The 25,593-nt window shown below is 41.7% G+C and overlaps 1 protein-coding gene across 5 annotated transcripts in view; it reads right to left on the bottom strand.

The window, feature by feature from the left end:
- Positions 1-25,593, bottom strand: part of LOC132383440 (disks large-associated protein 2-like) — a 706,715-nt gene that overhangs the window by 12,464 nt on the left and 668,658 nt on the right. For all 5 annotated transcript variants that reach the window (XM_059954402.1, XM_059954400.1, XM_059954401.1 and 2 more), the window contains 3 exons: positions 19,659-19,896; positions 8,117-8,457; positions 3,794-3,888 (listed from right to left, as the gene is read on the bottom strand). In XM_059954402.1, the coding sequence (XP_059810385.1) occupies positions 3,794-3,888; positions 8,117-8,457; positions 19,659-19,896 (674 nt within the window). The remainder of the gene's footprint in view (positions 1-3,793; positions 3,889-8,116; positions 8,458-19,658; positions 19,897-25,593) is intronic.

Genomic DNA, 25,593 nt, shown 5'->3' with positions numbered 1-25,593 from the left:
CATGGCATAAAGAAAGGCTGAGAATCCCTGCTTGAGGCTAAAGGAAGACACAATGGAGCAAGGAAAAGATTCAAAGAAGTTCTCTGAGAAAGTGTAACAGCTTCACCAATTCATGGGAATTTGTGGCACAATTCCACTGAAAATGGAGGAGGAGGAGTATTAGGGGCGGCTTTGAGTTCCTTTTGCAGCGTTATTGTGGTGAGCTACATATACCTGTCTGGACACGCCCCCTGCTGACTGCTCCTGTGGCCCCTCCCACAGACCCCCGTATAAAGGCGACTGAGGTCTGAGCCCGGCCTCTCAGTCTCCAGGATGTAGTATGGTGGTCAACCACTGCTTGTTCCTTCTTCCAGTCAATAAAAGCCGATATCTCGCCTTTACGTCTCAGAGAGAGTTATTGATGGTGCATCAGTTATATAGGAGCCCAGGAAAAATTACAGAGTAGTGAACATCTCCCAGATTTCTCACTCATCTGCCCTGCCAAGATTCACTTGGCTTACCTGTGGTAGTATCTACAGGTTTTAGCAGTCACCTCAGAACTCACAGAACTAGAGCGGAAGCAAGTCACCTTTGACCCAAGGGACATCCTTGAGAGCAGACATGGGAAACTCTATTTCTCTTACGATTTCCTCAAGCGGGTCAACCAAACCAGAGGCAATAAGCCCCAGATCACCAGGATTCTGCAACGAACTGTACTGCCAGTTTACCTGAGGAATTCTTCCCGGTGAGACCCAAGGCTTACCAACATCAAGACCCAGCTCTATCAAACACTGCCCCAAACCATCCCGACCCATACACAACTGACTTGGACTGCTGCTAAAGTTTGAAATCCATCTCTTTTTCCAGATGGAGACAGGGGAGATTGTGGAGAAGGAAGGAAAGAGGGAAGATGAAGATGGAAGTCTGTATTGAATGCCTGTATCCATAACCCACAAACACCAGGGCTATGACGTGTTGATCAGTTACTGAGGAGTAATACTGATTAATTACAGTTTGTAGTCTCTGATGAATCTACCTACCTATTACCTTTTGAATTATAGTTTATCTTGGTGCCTCTTAGAAGCTATGTTCACATATTGTTTAAAATAGTAACTCTTAAAAGCAAAGGAAGAAATTTTTTTTAAAATACAGAAATAAAACCAAATTATCCACATTCTTTTGAAAGTTAATGCACACTAAATTGACTGCTGTGACCAATTCTTCAATTTATCAGGCATCATTTAACATTCAAAAATCTGAATGAATGGTTGTACTGCTTGTTCTTGCCAACAAGAGCCATGCTCCGACAATTTACAGGACATGACATTCAGGGATTTGGGCAATATGATTTAGTTTTGCGTGACTGTATATTTACCTGCTATCTTATATGTGCTATATGTGTCTTGTGTTGTGTATGACTGTTGGTACTGTATTTTGTATCTTGGTCCCAGAGGAACACTGTTTCATTTGGTGGTATTCATGTATGGTTGAATGATACTTGAATTTGAATTAAACCATACTTCTCTAGTTGATTATTAAAATTATCTCACAAGGTTGGTTATGCTTTGGTCTCCCTAGGAACTTCTGACATGAGATAAACATGGTTGACAGCTTTTGCACTTTTTAAAACTGGATAAAATGCATCAAAAGCTTTTGTCCTGTAGCACAGGTTTCATCATTAATAATGCTGGAAAAATAGGCTATTGAATTCACTGTCTACAACAAGGGTTTCCAACCCAAGGTCATGGACAAATGCAGAAGTGGAGGAATGGAGGGTGAACAATGGGGAATTAAACTGAAGTTGAAAATAAATTTTATTCTCAAAGTACATATACGTCTCTATATATAACCCTGAGATTCATTTTCTTGCTGGTTCACTCAATAAATCTATAGAATAATAATGATAACAGAATCAATGAAAGACTGCCCAACCAAGAGTGCAGAAGACAACAAACTGTGCAAATATTAAAAGAAGAAATCATAATAATGAATAAATATTGAGAACATGAGATGAAGAGCCTTTGAAAGGGAGTTCACTAGCTGTGGGAACATTTCAATGATGGGGCAAGTGAAGTTGAGTGAAGTTATCCCCTTTGGTTCAAGAACTTGATGGTTGAGGGGTAGTAATTGTTCCTGAACTTGGTGGTGTGAGCCCTGAGGCTCTTGTACCTTTTTTCTAATGGTAGCAGTAAGAAGAGAGCATCTCCAGGGTGGTGGGGGATCCTGATAATGCGGCCCCCACCCCCAGGTACCAAATGTCAGACTGCGGCGGGAACAAATACTGACTGAGGAGAAAGCAAGCAGGTGCAAAGGTAACAAGTTTTTCAGCTGACCATCCTGACAAGAGTGCGGGCGAGATTACTGAGGTCTACACTCCAGCAGCACAAGTGAATGCAAAAGTGATATGATTTTGCTGACGTTCAACAGCGAGGAGCTTCTGCTTGTCCACAACTTCACACCGGGCAGGCAGCTGGAGAAACTGATAACGCCTGCTGGCACGCAGAACAGACGGAGGAGATATGCTGAGCATTGGCGGTTTACACGTAAAAATGGAATTTCATTTCTAAAATTTTCCTCCATCTGAAAGATTAGGTTGATGATGTTCTTCTGGAATATTTTGCCATAATCAGCACAATGCAGACATTGATTGAGCATGGAGCCCTCAGTCTCCAGGATGTAGTATGGTGGTCAACTGCTGCTTGTTCTTTCTTCCAGCCAATAAAAGCCGATATCTTGCGTACCGTCTCAGAGAGTTATTGATGGTGCAGGGCAGGGCAGACTTACTAGGCTTCATGGCCCAATTCTGCTCCTATGTCTTATTGTCTGATCAAGCTGGAAGCACATTCTGTATTGGATGAGTTGGTGTTAGCCTGGTTATGGATTATAGGATTACACGTGGGCACTACAGTTTGCTTCAGTATCCTGAGTTAGGCAGTGGAAAAATCAGCCACTTTATCTGGCTGCTAGCCACTGATTCACAATGGCTTCTTGCACATACATAACCACTGGGTGAGGACAAGAATGAGTTTGGCTGCAATAGGTTGCCAACACTTTCTCTCTTGCTCACAGGGATGCACATTATCCCGGAACTGGAAGCTGCCACCTGTGGAAGCATGTACCATGATACACGAGTCAGCGCCCTCAGGAGAAGCAGTGGAAAACTGATTAGCCAACTGGAACAGGAATCAAGCAAGTCTCTGAACTGGAATGAGCTTCCAGTGACCGTCACTATTACTATCACAAATCATTCTTCAACAGCAAAAGCACTTTTCTGACTCTGCCTTCCTAAGAGGGACTCTTGAAAGGATTCTGAGTAACAAGTTCAATTTACAATAAAGTAACACCCGGTACGCCTTTGAATGTGAGATTGATGAATTCACCAAAAGATCTTTGTGTGGAAGTATTTGCCACGATGACCCAAAATACTGCAGGGTTGTAGCGTGCTGTCATCAAATAGAAAAGTCAATAGTTGCCCATCAACTATCACTGAGAAGATTCAATACTGCATAATAATTTCTGTTGCAGTATCTCACACTCAGGGGACTCCAGTCTGATGCAGAAGGTATGACTTTATGAAACTGAATTACAAGCATATTTTCACCTCTCACATTGCACTTGACAGATCAGAAACAGTTTCAACAATAAATTACTAAAATATATAATTGCAGGGTTACGGGAAAAAAAAGCAAGTAAGTTGGGACTAACTTGAAACTATTTGAATAGACCAAATTGTTTTCTTCCTTGATGTTTGATCCTCTGGACCCACGAGGGATAAAATAAATAACTATCTAATGAGTTAAAATCGCTGGCTTACCGTTTGTTATCTTCAACCTGCACCCCAATAGAATGGAATTCTCGAAGGCCTTTACTGTCTGTGTCAGAATCAGTCATAGTCTCTGAACTATCCACCTGGTACAATGAAACAAAATGAGATCTTGTTATAGGCACTGAACAAGAAACAGATTTATCAGGCATGACTAAATAGAAAAAAAAGAACATTCAGAACATTGGATTTTACAGAATATCACAGATTGCCTTCACATACTTTACAGAGATAGAACCATGTTATGCAGTAATGTATTTGTTGCATGAGAAAATAATTTGCATTTAAAAAGAAATGGCATTGGCTTTTCAGTGGAATATTAGCCGTTGAGTTGCCTGATGTCAGGAGCCATGCAGCAAGACTCTGAGAGTATGTATCTTAATCCATTACATTCAAAAAGCCATTCTAAGCTTTAATTAGATCCTACTAGCAATAGTCCAGTACTAGAGAGAACTTGATCTATAGGGGGAGGGCCCAATTATTCAAATGAATGCTGATGTCTCTTGTGTATATTTAAAATGATTTTTCGATTGGTGGATCTGATTTTGAGAGATATGCTTTCACGTTTATTTTAAAAGAATGTTAGTGTACTAGTGATTGACTTCCTTCTTTATAACATAATCTTTCCAAAAGCCAACTGAGAAACTCCTTAAAGTGATCGACAACAACCCAGTTAGCGATGATGGCCGAGCATAGAGGGAGCTTAGAGCTTTGGACCTAGCATTGAGGGAGTTAAAACAGGAAACGGGAATGGCATCATGAACGTAATGGATTAAGATACATACTCTCAAACATAGATGCATGGATCCCCAACAGCAGGCTGCTCAACGGGTGATATAATTTCCACTAAGAAGCAAGTGACATTTTTCTTTAAAAGCAAATTCTTTTTTTCAACCAATAAAAAGAAAATAATAAATAATACATTGCTGTACAAAATAGTTCTGTCTCTGTTTTGTCTGCAACATTTTGTAGAAGACTTTTTTTTTGCTTACTGCAAGCAAACTGTTTTCAGTTCTAAGTATTCATTTGTTTTCCTTGTTTCAATATTTTACAACCAAACTCACATTCTGACATTCAGAACTCTTCCACATTTTCCCAAGGTTAAAAAAAAATGCTACACACGTAAACCCACGATTAGAGGTAAATGCTAAGCTCTTTGGGACCTGGTTGGTAATTTATACCAGAAAACTGCACGTTCCCAGATCACGAGTTACTGTTCATTAGCAACACGAGTGGTGGTCAGGGAATATGAAGTTGGCAATACTTTGCTTTTAACTCATGGTTATTGAGAAACAGGACATACATGTACATTCCTTATGATGCTGCTCTGATGTCACAAAGTTCCTTATGACATCATGAACTAACTAAAGTACCTTCACTGGTCCAAGATATTAAAGACAGTAGTCCCACGATTAGCATTCCTTCCACAAAGACATTGTTTCAGTAGAAACGTAATGGCAGTCAGAATTACTGTACAAGTTTCATAATGTGATATTGTCTAACTAATGCGACGACATCTTGTGAGGTAATTGACTTGTGCCACCATGTTAGGGCCGGTTTCCTAAACAGCTTTGAGCCAGCTGCGGATGCAATAATGGAGATGCCACGGCACCTCACACTCACATGTAGCTAGTCATGTGAAGTAACAACAGCGAGTTCACTGTGGAAGTCGAGGGCCCTTTGCCTGCGAACCCACAAGTCCGCAGGAGGCTGGAGAGCAAAGGTGGCCTATCCTGGGGTTGCAGGGCTGTGGACGTGGGTGGGTGGCAAGGAGGAATGGGACTTGTTTCGATGTTGCTGGTATGTTTTGCTTTGTTATGTTCCATTGGGCATTTTGGACATGCTACGTCGGTGCCGGACTATGTAGTGACACTTGCACGTCCTTAGCTTGTGTTGGTTGTTAACACAAAGGATGCATTTCACTCTATGCTTCCATAACCATGTGATTAATAAATGTGCAAATAAATAAATAATACTAGTCTCAGAGAACAGATTGCGTAAATCTCAGGAACATAACGGGGAGCCTTTAACTCACGGACAGCAGCCTGCTAACATAGAAAATACACCAAATTTGGGAAATTGCCATTGCAAAGCCAGTATCAGCATAGTCGCCTCTTCTCGAAGGACCTGTCGGAGGTGAAGGATGGCATGACTGTAACTGTGGAGAATAATAAACATCAGTTCTGCAATTCTATAACTTCATTAGTGTACAAAAGGGCTTAGGAAAGGGAGAGGAAAGAAAACTGCAGATGCTGGAAGTTACCCACTTTGACACAAGGAGTTAATTACAGGAATGAACTTTCCTGGGCCATGTTGACATGTGGGAAACTTCCCCAGCTTTCCCTTCCGGGAGCAACAGGTGGACTTGCACTGGTTGTTGCTGCCATGCTCCAAAGGGAAATGCTGGCGTGTGACGGCCCCACGGTAGGTGAGCCTCAGACGTATGTCTCCCAGTGGATGTGCACCTTAAATATGGGGATATGTGCTTGCCTTGCCCCGACACCAGATTCTATCGAGAGCCTAGCGGCCGAGTCTAGAAGTGCCAGATTTCCCGACACTACAGATGCCGGAATCTGGGATAACAGACAACCTGCTGCAGGAACTTAGTGGGTTCAGCAATATCTGTAGGGGAACAATATCTTCATAATTCCTTCCCCTCCCTCAAGATACAGTTCAACCCAATGAGTTGTTCTGTGTGTTCTATGTTCTATGAGTAACTCCAGCACATTGCTTTCTCCCCCAACAATGAGATGGGAGTCCATTTTATTGATCATGGATTACAATCAAAAACTTATATTCATTCTGTAAGAATCTGGAAATTATGAGGAAACTGAGCTATTTATTTTTAATTTGTCTTACTTTATGTTAAAACTTTAATAATCTTTTAGTGTCTTAATGTACCTTTAATCAATTTTATCACTTTTATTTCTTAAAATGTTGCAAATATTTTTAATTAAAAAAATACAAAACGCAACTTCAATGATTTTTAAATGCTTCTGTATATTATAAGCATATAAAAATTGCTAGCAAACCTGTAGCTGAGGCTCCACTGTCAGCTTTGTCTCTTGTCAAAAGCCGTCAGTATGTTCTGGGGCAATGATTCACTGCAAAAGGCTGGCTGAACCTCATCATGTCCTTCCCTGATACAGGTGGGAAGGGAGGGGCTGCTGAGGGTATATTTACTCAATTGGCCCTCTGCATCCAGACCATGCATTGTGAGTCATGAGACTAAGCATCAGCATGAATCCAACTTGATTCAGACCCACAGTCAAAGGAGTCAGCATGGGAGGCCTTGCTGGCCTTTCCTCAATGCTATCCCCACATGGAGATGATCGGAAACTGCCTGTCACTTTTCTGCATGTGACCATTTATGCATTTTTGTGCACGTCATCTAAAGAATCTTAGAATGGTCAGCACTGATGACAGTGTTGGCAGCGATTGGCTGGAAAAGGATTTTGAGCTTAATAAATCATATGACGTGCTCTCAATGGATATTTGCATGTTCATACTCCTTCACAGTGTTAAGAAGCTAAATGTTAGTTAAAATATGTTGTTCTGTACAATTAAATGTGAGATATTGGAACCAAAATAGTCCATTAATGTTCAAAGGAGCTACATGAAATATGGTAGAATGTGTCCTGGATTCTATTTCTTTTGAGACAGAGGTTGATAGCTGTGAAAAATCCTTGTTGAAATAACTCTCATTAAATATCTTAGTTCTTGATCAGAAAGATAAAGGGAAGTTTTGTCTTGGTAAGTTTCTTGAAAAACAGGAAAACAGTAATTGTAAAATAATATTGGCTGAGGAATTATATCACTAGAGCCCTAGTTTATTCAACTCCACAGAAATGAAATAGGCTTTTCCTAGAATAAAGCACAATAAACACCATTCCCAATTTGCTTTTCATCTTCATGCAACCTTATCAGGAGCTCACCAGTTTAAATTTTACTTGTATGTCCGGTGCACATCAATTGAGAACACCCATGTAAACTTCCTTTGATAAGTCTCATTATTTTCATTTATCCTTCAGCCTAGTTTTGTTGGCTTCCTGAGCCATCACAAGCAAGATTCTGCTCTTCATCCACACCCATCACATGGCAGCTTAAACCTTAGGACTTTATGACTGCACCCTGCAACTCTCAGGGCCCAAACAGGGCCTCCTGTGTTCAAACTTACAATCCCATGTCAGACGCTCTCACCAAAGCAACAGGAAGATGGCAACAAATCAAGTGGGCTATCCGTTCATTAATGCAATAAAACAAATACTCATTTATCAATTCTCATTCTGTTAAGGAGGTAGTAACGTGATTAACCTGTATCCCGACAGACGACCGCCACTTTCTTTGGCGTGGCTGTAGCTTTGGCTCATCGCGACTCAGGGCGCTTTTATTCATTCCAGTTCCCTCGGAGCTCTTCATTGAAGAACGACTCGGGGCGAAGGATTCCAAGGCCAGGTTCAGTGCTTTGGTACTGTCGAGACTGTCCATCGAATTGCACTGGGATTTAATGTCTTTTGACCAGGAAGTGGGCCGGTTCACCTCATTCTGAAAGTAGGCATCCTGGGTTGACTCTGTACTGCTCTGGGCTGTCACTGAAATAATTGGTTTTGTAGCCATTCGCGGAGGAACTGGAGGAGCTTTCTTATAATTAAATGCTGGAAATTTGATTTTAAGATAGAGACTTGTTAGAATGCAGAATTCAACAGTTTACATTTAGAGTGACACTGTTTACAAAGACAACAAATGGATGGAAATGAGCCACTGCTGCATGATGGGATATGATTCCTTATTATGGAGGCCTGATTCTCTCAGGGCGAAGTTTGCCCCTTGCGTCATAATGATATCAGAGCAGTTAGTGACAAGGTTTCGAACTACCAATGTAAATGGATGGTCCCCTTTGATATAGGAAGCATTACAACCCAAGAAAAGCAAGCAGCAATAGGCCATTTGGTCCCCTGTACCTGCTCCTCCATTTAGTAAGATCAGGCTGACCAACACCCCTTTCTGTAATAACCTTGTTTCCTTTAATACCCAAAATTTATCAATCTCTTTTTGAGTTAGCCTGCACAGTCCTGGGAGGAAGTTTTTAAGATTTGCTGTCCTCTTGCTTTTTTTATCGTTCCTGAAAAGCTGTGCTCTTATATTTAAACTACGAGTTCTAGATATTCCCAGCAGGTAAATATATTCTTGTAGCCCATTAGAATGCTGATCATCACACATCTTTCAAAATTTGAGAGGATTGGGCCAGTGTAATTGTGTAATTCCTCTTTGCAGGGAACAACTGCCTTCACTGAAACTAGTATGGTGAATACTTATTACACTCCTTCAATTGGAAATACTGCATATCCTTTCGTACGTTGGGAGGCCAGCAATCTCCAAGGCAGCATTACACGCATTTTACATTTGGAATGACAATAATATATTTAACAGGCACATTCACTGGTCCAGATGCTTTACTGAAGATCTGCTACAACTGTGTGTTACATTAATTTGCTTACAGGTAAGACCCTCACCTCACGGTTTGTCTAAGTTTCTGATTCTCATTTCTATACTTCAACTTACAATCTCCTATCCATGGAAAGTGGACCTTATCATCTAGGGAAAACGCTGGAGTGCTTTGGCAATGCTAATGTTTAGCCAGAAGCCGTTGGCTGCTGACGTTTGTCTTCCTTACCTGGCCTTAATTCAATGATCTCATGAGTACCATGTGATGGGCAGAATTTCACACTTGGTGAGCAGGTCAAGGCAAAAGTAAAAACAGTGCAGGGCAAAATAATATGTTTTCACGTTACCACAAATAAATACTTTTATGGCTCTAGAATTCCCCTCCTTTTAACATTTCTCAACAGTTTTTAGATTCAAAGGCACTCTCAGGAAAGGATTCAGGACATGGTAATAGCCAGGTAATGTGGACAAGCTGAAGAACGCAATGTTATGTTTTTGAAAGCAAGCCGGAAGCATTCACGGAGAGGAAATCTGTCTGCTTGTTGGGTATTGTCATGGATAATGCAGTTTCTGTCATCTGCCTACCTTACTTGAATACAAATATAACATATGATTTGGCGCAGGTTCACTGTGACCATATTTAATTCAAATTTGCTCAGACTTAAAGAATCATACTTTACAAATGCAGACCTAATTGTTTCCAGTTTTCTCTTTGTCTGTGGAGAGACTCATTCTGGAGTGAAGCTCACTGACATCCTGATAGGGACATAGTTCCTGCCCAGTACAGGTGGCCCCCCATTTTTCGAACGTTCGCTTTACGACAGCTCGCTGTTACGAAAGACCTACATGAGTACCTGATTTCTCCAACCAAAGAGGATTTTTGCTTTCATGAAAAAAAAGACGCCCGCTTTATACGTGTGTTTACCCCGAGAAAGACTACCATGACCGTGAAGCCCTGTGTGGGCAGTTGTGTGCGCATGCGTGTATGTGCCGATTTTTTTCTCCAAACCGATTTTGGCTCGCTGTCTTCCCGATTTTGATAAGTGAATCTACACCATACATACAATGCTTCTACTTTATTTAGGCTGTATATTTATCACATCATTCCTGCTTTTACTATATGTTCATGTTATTTTAGGTTTTATGTGCTATTTGGTATGATTTGGGAGGTTATTTTTTGGGTCTGGGAACGCTCAAAAATTTTTCTCATATAAATTAATGGTAATTGCTTCTTCGCTTACAACATTTCGGCTTACAAACGGCTTCATAGAAATGCTCTACCTTCGGATGGGGGGGGGGGGGGGATTCTGTAGTCAAAGATGCTCCAAGTGATACCACGACCATCTTGTGGTAACTACTGTAGATGCTTTTTTTTGCCAGTGATGCTCACAGTTTGAGCATGAAAAGTGCAGGAGACTTAGTTCTGATGCTTCCTGTTATGGATTTACCTTCCTGGGAATCTATTTCTGTGCCTAAATTCAGTACAAAAACTGCCATTACAAAGAGGGTATGATAGTACCTCTACTTTGACAAACTTTTCAAACTTCTATAGAAGTGCAGAGGAGAGTCCAATGACTGGTTGCATCACAGCCTGGGATGGAAGCAGCAATGCCCTTGAACAGAAGGGTTCACAGAAGTAGTCGATATGGCCCAATCCATCCCAGGTAAAGTCTTCCCCAACTCTGAGCATGCTTCAAAGGAGCGCTGTTGCAGGAAAGCAGCATCCATCATCAAGGACACTTATCATCCAGGCTATGCACTCTTCTCACTGCTGCCAGCAGGAAGGCGGCACAGGAACTTCAGGTAATGCACCACCATGTTTAGTATCAGTTAGTACCCCTCAACCATCAGGCTCTTGAACCAGAAGGTTCACTCAGCTTCATTCACCCCAACACTGAAATGGTCCACAACCTATGGATTCACTTTCAAGAACTCTACAAATCATTTTTTACTGATTTTATTGCTTATTTATTTGTTACTAATCTGTTTATTTTTCTCTTTTTTGTATTTACAGTTTGCTGTCTTTTGCACATTGGTTGTTTGTGGTATTTCATGGATTCTATTGTGTCTTGTATTTATTGTGAATACCCACAAGAAAATGGATCACAAGGTGGAATATGGTGACATGTATGTACTTTCATGATAAATTTACTTTAGACTTTGAAACTTGAACTGTTTGCTGGAACAATTTCAGAATCATATGGATGAGACGTGAAGAAGATGAAGAAAATCTCTTTGCTTAAATAATGTGGAGTGAATCTTTGATTCAGGGAGGGGCTATGGAACGTTCACACCAGTACCACCAGACCAAAAAGTAAAAGTTACTTTCCCCAAGCAGTAAGACTGATCAACACCTCTACCCACTAACCCATCCCTCCATGAACCCACTATGACTACTTCATCATTTCCTCTCTAGCCTTGTGCCTACTGTCACATTATGGACATACATTAAATCTAAGTATTTAAGCCACCTTATGTATTTATGCAATATTTATTAAATTTTTAAATATTGTGTTCATTATCTCACTGTTTTTTTTGTGCTGCATCGCATCTGGAGTAACAATTATTTAATTCTCTTTTACACTTGTGTACTGGAAATGACATTAAACAATCCTGAATCTTGAACAGGCAAGCTCAGGGATGACATTGGTTTATATTGACTATTAAGATTCATACTGACTCAGTCGCATATCCTGTTGAAATCAAAGAGAAATTCAGAGAGCCAGGGCTCAGAGCTAAATTTCAGATGATAGCTCTATTTACTAAATTGAGAAATATACCCAGTGAATCTAATTGGCTCCTTTAGAAAAGGCTTCAAAATGGTCTGCTAGTTATTAATCTGAGGAGCTGTCATGCCAATCAGCTGGACTACTCGGCTGGACAATTCTTCATCGACAATAGCAGAGACCAACAAAAGAAAGAGTGAGTCAGATCTCTATGATCATACTTCACATCTATTGATTTCTGACGCTGCACAATAAATCTTCTTACTACCCTCATTAAGCTCCTCTCAGGCAACATCTGTGTGAGAGACACCTTGAACATCAGCTCATTCTGAAGCTTGAATCTAGGAAGTAAATTTACTATAGCTCTCAAATTTTCAAACATTTTTGCCATGTATCTCATGAAATGCAATGTTCCTGAAAATAATTTGTTTTCTACAGGCAAGAGCGAAATAGAATATCTCAGGCTGAGCTTTCTGGTAACATAGAGAACTACTTTGAAACTTTCACATGACCCCCACCCCATTTCATACTGATCTCCTTCTGACCTTCAATCATAATCCATTCAATCAATCTTCCCCAGAACAGCAATTAATATTTCCCACAGCAACAATTGCTTATCCTGCGATACTTTTCTAATTGAAAAATCTATATCTGGATGCATCAGCTAGCTTGGCAAATGAGATCCTGTCAACAGTTCGATATAGTCTTGCTGGGTTCTATTTTAAGCTAAATGCAAGGGACTTGAGCTAGAAATTGCTGCTTAGGGACTTAAGCAACAATTCAATTCCCATATGGCTAAGGGTGAATGCTACAAGAAAATGTAACTCACACTCCCTGTGTGTTGTCTCCCGTCAATCACTGTGCAAAATGGTATGTTGAATATGCTAATGTTATCCAATGCACATAGATATTATCAATGTTGCACAATTGCATTCACTTCTTTTTGAAATCATTCCCTGGTAATTTTGTGAGTAGGTTGAAATTGACAGCTAGAAAACAACAGCATTATCATTTAGCAAAATGCAAGGTCAGGAGCCAAGCTTTTGTTCTATATTTCCATTGACATCACGTTTCTGGAGCCCTGTTGATCTGCAATACAATCCACAGAAGTTAAGGTCAGTGTAGAATACAGTCAATATGTCCTACCTTATTCTGCAGTCAATCTGGTCTATTAAAGTAATGAGAAATTTGGCTGGATTATGGAGATGCAATCTAGAGGTATTGAACAGTGTAAAATATTGTCTGGTTATCACAGCAGTGCCTAAAAATCATCTAAACTGCAGGCAAAAGCCAAGCTAAAAAAAGAAAAAAATTACTAGCCAGAGTTAGCCGTTTCAATTTATTGTGTTTTTTAAAATAGTTCATGATGGGTTGTTAAACACTGTGATTCATTTTTCTTCTTGGAATCCTTAACATTTTCTAGGGTTTCTTTGGCACCTCCTAAAGGGGTGCATCATCCTGTCACTGTATAGTGCACTGTTTTAGTCACAGACCATCAACCTTCAAATTCATTTGTATCTGGTGCAAAGAGCTTGGCACTACCTAGTTGACCTTGCACAAGGTAAGGCCCATCCCTTTTATGATGCTGTGATTCTCGGTGTGTAAGGGACTTTCCAGGATTGTGGTTGGTTCAGGGGGACAAGGCAAGAGAGGCGAGATCAGGAAGTGTATGGAGAGAGGATGACCCATTGATAATGGAGTCTAGGGTTATGTGGTATCAATGGGCTGGGTGTAATTAGCCCTCCTGCCCTGTACTGGGAGCAGGACAGAGTTGGGCTTCTACGTTTCTCCAGCACCTGAATTTGTTAATTGTTCTTTTAACGAGAATCATTAATTCCATCCCTGGTGCTTTCAGTTTAATCATGTTAAGTTTGTTTTGGATTGGCATGGAGTTTCAACGTTTTGTGATGAAGTGGACGCCAGATTATTGCGGGGTCCTGGTTTTCCGAACGTTACATCTTGAGGTGTCGTTCAGTTGAACCATGAGGTTTTTTCTGGAACTCTTATCTATAAATCTTGGTTACCATCTCTTCATAGAAGTCTTTCTTTCCTCCACACTTGGGTTCAGTCCTTGCCATGTGAAATACGACACTGGGGGGGGGGGGGGGTTGACGTTTCAGATGAAGGTGAGGGAGCTGTCTGTAATGACAGGTTGGGATGTGGGGGTAATCAGTTGTCAATATCAGAGTTGAAGGAATGTATTAGTCACTGGGATCTGGAACTGGGAACTGTCAGGGAAGAGGATGGGACAGTTAATAAATTACTGCATGGGTTCTCACTGGGGTAATCAATACTGGGAGTAATTTGGTTGATTTGTTGATGAGCAGGCAGGGATAGGGGAGGGAATAGGTGCAGGTGAGTTTCACACAGCCCAAGACTCCATGACCATTGGTTATCAATGGGCTACCCTTACTCTAAAAACTTTGCCGTCTCACCTCTCTTGTTTGTTCTCCTGGACCCACCACAACCCCGGAAAATCCTTTATCCATCATACATGAGATGGGCCTTACCTTGTGCTGGTCAACCAGGCTATGCCCAGCTCCTTAGACACCAGATACAAATGAATTTGTATGTTGACGGTCTGTGACTAAAACTGTGCACTGTGCGGTGACTGAACGACATGCCCCATAGGAGGTGACAAGGAAATCCTAGAAAATGCTGAGGACACGCATGTATCTAGATGATACGGAGATTGTTACCAAAGGGAGAGCAGTTGTTGGAGGTGGTAGAATGGGACCAAAGTAGACCAGCAAGTAAAGGAGTAAAGGGCCATCTCCAACAGGATCCCACCAGCAGGCACATCTTTCCATTCCACCACCCCCTCTTGCTTCCTACGCAACTCCCTTCTCCATTCCTCCCTCCCTACTGATCTCCCTCCTGGTACTAATCCTTGCAAGCAGAACAAGTGCCACACCTGCCCCTACACCTCCTCTCTCACTACTATTCAGGGCCCCAAACCGTCCTCCCAGGTGAGGTGACACTTCACCTCTGAGTCTGTTGGGGTCGTACACAGTGTCCGGTGCTCCCGGTGTGGCCTCCTGTATACTGGTGAGACCCGATGTAGATTGGGAGACCAATTCCCCCAAGAACCTGTGCTCCACCGATGAGAAAGACCAGGACTGCCCATCGGCCCTCTATTTCAATACTACTTCCCACTTCCCTCCCGGCATCAGTCCATGGCCTCTTCTACTGCGGCAATGAGTTCACACTCAGGTTGGAGGAGCAACACTTTATATTTCGTCTGGGTAGCCTCCAACCTGATGGTATGAACATCGATTTCTCAAACTTCTGGTAATTGCCCCCACCCCCACCATTCTCACATTTCCATTTCCCTCTCTCATCTTATCTCCTTACCTGCCCCATCACCTCCCTCTGGTGCTCTTCCCCCTTCCCTTTCTTCCATAGTCTTCCCCCTTCTCTAGTCCTTTATCTCTTTTACCAATCAACCTTCCAACAACTTACTTCACCCCTCCCCCCCCGGTTTCACATCACCTGCCACCTTTCAATTCTTCCTCTCCTCCTCCCACCTTCTTGCTCTGTCCTCTCTTCTTTCCCCAGTCCTGATGAAGAGTCTTGGCCCAAAGTGTGGACTGGTGTGTGTGTGTGTGTGTGTGAGTGTGTGTGTGTGTGTGTGTGTGTGTGTGTGTGTGTGTGTGTATGTGTTGCTTGGATTTCCTGAATCTGCAGATCTTTTCATGTTAAAGGGAACCTACTGGAGCCAAGTCCTCTGTGTGGGGCCAGAGAAGAGAGACTCCCTTAGAGTAAAGAGGAGCACAAAACCCTTGTCAATATCAACCCTTTCATATAATATAAACCTCATTTCTCTTTGCACACTTGATGTGAATACTGCAGTATGAAATCCATAACTTTATGTGCATCTGACAAGAAAAGCATCTACACGAATTTGACGCACAATGTGCAATGCACTTCCAATACCTAGAGTTGCCAATTTCAACACAGAATCGCCATGAAAAGTAGGACTTTCAGTACAAGCACGATATTCTACAGATGCTGGAAATCTTGAGCATCAGACACAAAATGCTGGAAGAACCCAGCAAGTCAGGCAGCGGTTGTGGAGGGGAATAAGCAGTCAATATTTCAGGCCAAGGCCCTTCATCAGGACTGGAAAGGAAAAAAAAGGGCAAGACAGGGTGCTTACAACTGAAAGGGAATTTCAAGGTAAATATTCCTGAAGTCTTGGAGCAGCAATACTTTCCAGACTATAGTTAGTGAAACTTGCAAAGTGCAGTCTATCGAAGGAGCAATGATTAATCAAAAAAAGTCTTGCCCAAGTAAGTTTTTCTTGCTTATGCATGTTCAAAACTATTCTTATTTTGGGATCCAATCTTTAGAAAATCTATTTCCAGGTTAAAAGCAGAAAAGCATTTATAACTACTTGAACAGCATCCTTGAAAAGAATACTGCTACCTATAGCAGTGTGAAATTCTGGCCTTCAAACTTCTCATAGACTCCCTGAAGGTTATCACAACCAGTTTATGAAGGATTTATGACATGAAGCAAATGAATTCTGTCTGCCCAAGTTCATTTGCAATTTGACACATATCCATCAATTGGATGCCTGGATATCAGATTATAGTTTTAATTTTGACCAAACGTAAGTTTAAAGCAGTAAAGCTGTGGGAGGATTTACTTTGACGAGATCTATTATCGTAGGAACTGAGTTGACAGACCTTAGCACTTAGCTCTAATCCAAGCTGTATTTTTCATAGTGATAACCCCCATCACCTCCTGCATTTAACTTGCAGGATTTGATAAAGTACAATAAATAACTGACTTCCTCAGTATAGTAACTGAAGTGCTTGAGTTGAATATGATCTATCTCACCTTTTGCTCGGTCGATTGAATGCAGAATAAAATCTAAAACAGGACTTTTAACTGTATTATTATTTTAATGACAGGACGCATTTGCCCTGCTGAAACAAAGGAGAAGTATTATTGCTCTGAAATAACTTCTGGGAAGAATGAATTTTCTTATACATGGGGAGGTAGTGGGAAGTGTGGAAAACCTAAAGTTCCTTGGAGTTATGTTGTCAAAACAGCTGACATGGACCACCGACACCTCGCTGACATGGACCACCAACACCTCGCTGACATGGACCACCAACACCTCACTGACATGGACCACCAACACCTTGCTGACATGGACCACCAACACCTCGCTGACATGGACCACCAACACCTTGCTGACATGGACCACCAACACCTCACTGACATGGACCACCGACACCTCGCTGACATGGACCACCAACACCTCGCTGACATGGACCACCAACACCTTGCTGACATGGACCACCAACACCTCACTGACATGGACCACCGACACCTCGCTGACATGGACCACCAACACCTCGCTGACATGGACCACCAACATCTCGCTGACATGGACCACCAACACCTTGCTGACATGGACCACCAACACCTCACTGACATGGACCACCAACACCTTGCTGACATGGACCACCAACACCTCGCTGACATGGACCACCAACACCTCGTTGACATGGATCACCAACACCTCGATGACATGGACCACCAACACCTCGCTGATGTGGACCACCATCTCCTCGCTGACATGGACCACCAACACCTCGCTGACATGGACCAACAACACCTCGCTGACATGGACCACCAACACCTTGCTGACATGGACCACCAACACCTCGCTGACATGGACCACCAACACCTTGCTGACATGGACCACCAACACCTCACTGACATGGACCACCAACACCTTGCTGACATGGACCACCAACACCTCGCTGACATGGACCACCAACACCTCGTTGACATGGATCACCAACACCTCGATGACATGGACCACCAACACCTCGCTGACGTGGACCACCAACTCCTCGCTGACGTGGACCACCAACACCTCGCTGACATGGACCACCAACACCTCGCTGACATGGACCACCAACACCTTGCTGACATGGACCACCAACACCTCGCTGACGTGGACCACCAACACCTCGCTGCTTGTAAAAAAGACACAACAAAGACTCATCTTCCTCAGGAAGCTGAAACAGGCCAAACTCCCACAAAAGCTGTTGCTTAACTTCTACAGAAGCACAACTGAAACCACCCTGACCAACAGCGCCACCGTGTGGTATGCCAGCTGCACAGCCACCGAGCGACAAGACCTGCATCGTGTGGTGAAGGCGGCCCAGTGAATTGTCAGGATGGGGCTCCCAGGACTAGACACCATCTATTCCAGCAGACTCAGGTGGAAAGTAATCAACATAACCAGAGACACCACACACCCCGGCCACTCCCTGTTTGACCCGCTGCCGTCCAGCAAAAGATTCAGGACACTAAAAGCCAGAACAAATAGACTGAGGAACAGCTTCTACCCCAGAGCTGTGGCCTCCATCACACCACTCCCACAGGGCAATGACTGAAACTGTGAGCACACATAAGGAGTCAAATACTTGCACTAACGGCACTTTGTGCACTACTGTGATATTCTGGTGCTGCTGCAACTTATTTTCTGCTACTTAACTATTTAATACTGTTTTTCTATTACCGTCTTGTTTTTATCTACCTCTTTATTTAATTACCTGAGAGGAAGCCAAACAAGAGTTTCATTGTATCTATGTATAATGACAATAAAGATCATTCATTCATTCAAAACACTTCTTCCACTAATCTAAGTACTAATACTTAATAGAAGAGAGTATTTTCTGTCCTTGGTAGACCAATGGCAATTTTCTTCCATTGCATCAAGGGAAGTCATAGTGCAAAGTTCTTGACCTGTGTCCTTCCCAACATCCTTGAAACACAACTCTGGCTGAATATAAGATGGCAGAAAGAACCCCAAGTAAATATCACTATCTTAAAGCAAGAGGAAATCAAAAGACTGATGAATTATATCAGGGAAGGTCTGCACTATCAAGGAGTCATAGGGAACAGCACAGAAACAGACCCTTTGGCCCAACTCGCCAATTCCAACTAAGGTGCCCTCACCACTAGTTCCAGTTGCCAACCTTAGCTCCATATCCTGCTAAATCCCCCCTATCCAGATGCCATTTGAATGCTGTTCATTGTACCTGCCTCAGCCACTTCCTCTGACAGCCCAAACCATATCCCTTGTATGAAGAAGCTGCCCCTTGCATCCCTTTAAAACTTTTCACCTTTATGTAATTTATTTACTTACTGAGATACAGCGCGAAATAGGCCCTTCCAATCCTTTGACCTCTACCACCCAGCAATCCCCTGACTTAACCCTAGCCTAATCACAGGACAATTTGCAATGACCAGTCAACCACCAACCTGCGGTACATCTTTGGACAATGGGAGGAAACCAGAGCACCCAGAGGAAACCCACACGGTCACGTGCAGAACGTGCAAACGCCTTACAGGCAGTGGTGGGAATTGAACCCAGGTTGCCTGTACTGCAAAGCGTTTTGCTAACCACTGCACTACCGTCCCATTATGTCTGAAAGCATATTTACAAATCATTTCAGCAAAACGTTGAACAGAAGCTCTTGTAGCTTATTTAAACTCTATCTAAAGAGAGAAAAGTAAATTGTAAACACTGCTTCTGTCATTCCTGCATTACAAAGAGCTCAAAATGAGTTGGAAAGATCAGTGTGTGAAAATGAATAGAGTGGATTCACTTCACTTAAAAATGGTTATCCAGTATCCTTGCTCAGAGTACTTACATGCACTAGGTTTAATAGCACTGACACTTGTAGTAGGCATCATGGGTGCCGATATAGAAAATACAGACAAGCAGTCATCATCCTGTGAGCAGCCAGCTTGAATGGCACGAAGGTAGCTGTGGCTTCGCATGCGAAAACAACCAGGCAGATCGAGAGCCTCCACAGCCTGTGATTCCACTTCACCGAAGACCGACTCACACACCACTTCGAAGGGCCTGTTCAAATCAGCATTATCAACCTGTTATGAAGCAAACGACATTCTTATCAATGTAAGAAAATTTCTTCCCCGTTATCTCGTTAAACTTCTAACAATACTTAATGCTTCAAAACTGGAAATGGCTCTTCTTAACCCTGGAAATTGTCTGCATAAAATGCACTTAATATGCACTTTAGTACCCACTTGCCAATCCTCACGAACTCATTCTCCACTCCAACACTTCTCAGATTAAAGTTCCCAGTCGCAGTTTGTGATGTGCAGTTACTGGAATAGTGGATTACACGCAAAAATTGCATCTCTAAAATCAGTCTAAATCCGTGTCTGACTAACGACCTAGTGTCCGTTGGTTGTACAAGTTCTATGAAACCCTAGAATCTCCATGAGCCTCCAGCAAAGATGCTCCAGGATGCAGTTCAATTAGAAAGCTTATGTGCGAGCCCACGAGAGGAATGGCATGAGATTTGAGAAAAGTTGACTTGGGGGCGATAGAACTAACCTGCTGAAAACTGGGTCAGGGGACAAATTTGGACAGCCTCCACATGCACTCTAAGGATATCCCAGGCAACCCAAGCACAATGATGAGGAAATCAAAGGTATGAGGAGAGTCAGTAAATGCCAACATGTCCTCTAGTCACTTTCTTGGATTTACTGCAGTAAAGTCTATGCACATGCCTTTAATCTGAGACAAAGCATAATGTTGAGATTAGGTGCTCAAATGTTCTGGTCAAAGTTTTTGTTTTCCATGATATGTATTTTGTAAGGTTGCCAGAACCTAAAGAGAAAAATGTCTACGTATGCCCTTTCAACAGAGCTCCTGCCCTTCTGGTGCTCCAAAGATAAGATTCATTATCTAGCACTAGTTCAAGCATCAGTATTGCTTTACTTGAATGTTTATCCTTATACTGACTACTTCAAAAAAATCTGACTAGATTTAGCTTAGGCACTAACGTGGGGGTCCATGAATCCCTTGCTTAATGGTATTGGTCCATGGCATAAAAAAGGTTGGAAACTCTTCATTTAGGGTGACATTGGGTGTGAAATCAACACATGTTTTTATATCTAACAATAAATTTATTTCTTGAGGACAACTGCATAATTTGAAAAACCACCAGTCAGCTATTATCTCCCTCCAATCTTGGACAGCCAGAAAGATGTCATATTATTGGGGACTACAATATGACTTTTATTCCTGCAGCAAATTCATGAATATACCTGGCTTTACATAGACTTAACTGCTCAACTATTATGATGTCAAATCCAGCCTGTTCTGAGTCCCTGACTACAGTGAAGCCCTCACAAAATAAAAGTTTACAAGAAATAAAATGACCAATGTATACTGTGGCGGTTTCATGAGACATGGATTAAAGGCACTTTTATCCCAGAGGAAATTTCCTTCAATACTGGAAATCCATCCACCGAGATCGGTTGAGTTGTTGGGTCTTTGTGATTTAACCACTATGCTGAATTCCTGTAAAATACAGCTAACTAGTTGTATAGTCTGACTGAGAATCTTGCAAACTGAGGAGTTCACTGGATTGCCCTAAATGTTGTAGAGGTGGCAATACTAGTATAACTAATCATTTCCAAGCCTGTGCTGAGGTCCTTAACCCCTGGTTGCAGTGTTCATTTTTTGATGTATGGTTGAAATATAAACAGTTCCTGGAACATCCCTGGACTTTCAAAGAGATCCCACAATTAGAGATCCTTTTGCAACAAAGACTAATAAGCCTTAGTCAAGATTCATTGGATGTAGCTGACAATGCAGGCCCCTCCAAAAAAAACCATTCTGACTATATACGTCGCACAAAAATTAGATGTATCTCCTTTCACGCTACTTTTGCTCCGCCTCATAAACCTGACCTACACCAGAAGCAAGATCTGGAAGGCAAATTTAAGGAAAGTGAAATGAAAGCATTGTTGCTGCTTTGTTAATCTCTCAACAAAAATATATTAACTGGGCTCAGCATGAGTGCATTCATTGTTATAGTACTGAGATAATAAATGTTCTTTCTTCCACAGATTAAATTTAACAGTCACACACATAACTAACTGAGAAATGGACCCAATATTACTAGCTGTATCCTATTCTTAATGTAAAAGGCATCATTAATTACAATCATTCCAGCACTTCTGCATTGGAAACAGAGGAAAAAAAACTACAGGACTGGAAAGAGACCAAATCATTTTCTTTCTTGTATCAAGAGATCCTTTCCTGAAATGAATAGGTGAATAAATCTTCAGAAATAAGGAGCAACTCCTTACTGTTTGAAATGTATATATAACACTATGAGCTGGAAAAAGGGCAATATTAACTGAATTCATCACAGTGCATTACATGGTGTAGATTAAAGTACAAAAATATTCCATCACTCCTCCTCCATGAAAATATTCAGCTCTTCTTAACTGTTACGTTTCCCCAGGCAATATTCTTCCAAATATTTTCTCTATTATTCCTAACTGAGATATGCAGCATTAATTGCGTTTGCCCCAGCAAATGTTGTTTAACTTTAACAACTGTGATAGTATGTACCAATTCATCATAGCTGAAATGTCTCACAGGGGGAGAAAAGTGCAGCTGTATTGCACCAGACTACAGATGGTAATAGGATGAACAATCACTTCATTTGTTTTGAGAATCAAATGAAGCAATTGTTTGTCCCATTACCATCTGTATTCAAATCATAGATGGAGTCCGACTTCTCTAATAAGTTACCATGGGAATCTGAAGCCTAACCTAAGTAACCAGAGGGGATCTTACTCAATACCTCAACAGGAACACCACACATACACTGCCAATCTAGACTGGGCTTCAAATTTACAACCCTTTTGTTACGTTAAGCAGCTTCAAAACATTAAGCTAATTTAAAGGAAGACACAGGCATCCGAAATGTGAGTCCAACTTTGTGATTACTTTATGTGAGGTGTGCCATAACCCTCCATTCCTTAGAATATGTACACAACGCTGGAGGAACTCAGCAGGTCAGGCAGCATCCATGAGAAAAGGGTAGCCAATGTTTTGGGCCGAGAACCTTCATCACCCTTCATCATCTCACGGATGCTGCCTGACCTGCTGAGTTCTTTCAGCGTTGTGTACGTATTCTTTGATCCACAGCATCTGCAGTTGTATTTTTGTGTTTTGATCCTCCATTCCTTTCCTGTCCATATACCTATCCAATTTTACTTTAAATGACAATATCGAACCTGCCTCCACCACTTCTACTGGAAGCTCGTTCCACATGAAATTCCTCCTCGTGTTACCCCTAAACTTTTGCCCCCTAACTCTCAACTCATGTCCTCTACTGTCCTCTACTCATATTTGAATCTCCCCTACTCTCAATGGAAAAAGCCTATCAAAGTCAACTCTATCTATCTCCCTCATAATTTTAAATACCTCTATCAAGTCCCCCCTCAACCTTCTACGCTCCAAAAAATAAAGACCTAACTTGTTCAACCTTTCCCTGTAACTTAGGTGCTGAAACCCAGGTAACATTCTAGTAAATCTCCTCTGTACTCTATTTTGTTGACATCTTTCCTATAATTCGGTGACCAGAACTGTACACAATACTCCAAATTCAGCCTCACCAATGCCTTGTACAATTTCAACATTACATCCCAACTCCTATACTCAATGCTCTGACTTATAAAGGCCAGCATACCAAAAGCTTTCTTCACCACCCTATCCACATGAGATTCCACTTTCAGGGAACTATGCACCATTATTCCTAGATCACTCTGTTCTCTGTATATATAAATTATATACATAACAAATAATGCTTAATCAATATATTTACATTACCCAAATATTATTGAAATGTAAAATACACAGCACTCCTTCAACTCAATGGAGAATGCATCTCAACTATATATGCAGAATATTATATAATGCAACGACTATAATAAGATATCAGCCACATAGTAAATATAAATTGTTCCAATCAGGCCTAAAGATTTAATCGCTGTGGAGGATTTCTTACCCTTGTGAGATAACATCTTTCCTGTCAAGGAAGGTCACTCTGCTTGGCAGATGCAACTTGTGCCTGCGAAAATAATCTTAGCTTCTGGGGCCTCATCCGTGGTGGCTGTAGATGTTGATATTGAGACAGCAGGAAGTGGTTCTGACAGCTCTGCACACCTTTCTTCTCCTTCCTGTTTCTTCTTCTAGTTTGTGCATCTTGATCTTGGGAAGGTGCATTTAGTTCACTGGAGTATTCTTATTAATCTTTCAATTGCTCCCTTTATAATCTGATCTCTCCTCTCGGTTTCCTCGTCCACAATATCGTCCGACAAATTTGCTGTTTTCACAGCCCCATTGACTCCTTTCATTTTGACCTTCCTTCATCCAGCTGGGATTTGGTCTTTGCATCTACTTTTACAAGCTGCTTTTTGTTTCCAACTTGAACTTCATGCTTAATAAACACAGGGCAGATTCTGGTTCTTTACACTCACAAAAGCCGAATGCTTGCACATCTCCTGAAGCTCCTTGAACTCTCGCCTAGCTTAAAACCAAGCCACATTTTGCAAAGACCTGCTGATTAACATATCTTTCTCAGATATGTTGCCTACAAAAACTTCTGCAGTCGGACCAATGCTTCTGTCATTTTCGCACTTCCACTGAGCAGCATGGTCCTTCCTTGGTCCAATATGCTTTCCAACCAGAGGCGCAGAGGTTAGCACCAATACCTGTTTGTCCTCCAATGGGCAGCTGTTTGCTGTACTGCATGGAGACAGTTGCGGCATCATCCAGTACCTTTCATAATTCACTTTCAGTTGACTCTATTGCAGAAGCTGTGGCATGCTAATGGTGGGTGGATCTCCACTCAAGTTGTAGTTACCTCATCCTCATAGTGCTGGTCCTCTTGTTCTTGCCACATACAAGCTCAATGTGGGTTGTTGGTTGTTGTATTTCACTGTTATAAATGTCATTCCCACAAGAGATATCTTTTCTCCAGTATAAACTCTTAGTTGTATAGTTTTGAAATGCCGTTCAAACTCATTTTGTGAAATGACTGAAACAGCTGAACCAAGATTCAAGATTCAAAAACTTTATTGTCATTCTAACCGTATATCAGCTGTGCAGGGCAGAATGAGACAGCATTTCCCAGGAGCAGTGCAATCATAACATAACAAATGCAACACTAAGTAATAAACATAACAATAAATAGTAAAACACAACAGCCACATGTCAGTGTCCAATTCCATTTTCATTAATTTGCTATTCACTTCTGGTGTAAACCATATTGCTTGTTTATTGGTCATTTTCAAACTGTAAACCTCAAGGTTACTCAGTCCTGTGTCACTCTCAACATTATCAGATTTCTCAATAGCATGCTGGCTAGTGCTCTTTTTGAAACTGCAAGTTGACTTTTTATCCTTCTCTCTTCCCAGTACTGTCCATCTACTTTTGTCTGCCCGACATGCTCTTTGTATGTGCACTACTTTGTGCATTTTCTGCAAGTTTTGCCTTTAAACCTGCATTAATCAGGTGTATGTAAGCCCCTGCCACAATGGACACACATCTTGTTCAGCCGGGCCAGTTTATGTTCAGACATTGTGGTTTTGTTCACACTCACTTTCATTCCTAACTACAACTCAATTACATCTTTGCTGTTTCCATTGATACAGTTATTGGAACTGCTCTTTTAAATGTAAGTGTTCTTCAGCTAAGAGCCATTTTTGACTGCTTTCTTGCAAGTTTCCACAAAATAACCAGTCAGTCAG

The sequence above is a fragment of the Hypanus sabinus genome, chromosome 30, assembly GCF_030144855.1.
Source record: "Hypanus sabinus isolate sHypSab1 chromosome 30, sHypSab1.hap1, whole genome shotgun sequence".
NCBI classification, from domain to species: Eukaryota; Metazoa; Chordata; class Chondrichthyes; order Myliobatiformes; family Dasyatidae; genus Hypanus; species Hypanus sabinus.
The sequence above is the reverse complement of the archived record's forward strand: the minus strand, read 5'-3'. Positions and strand labels throughout refer to the sequence as shown.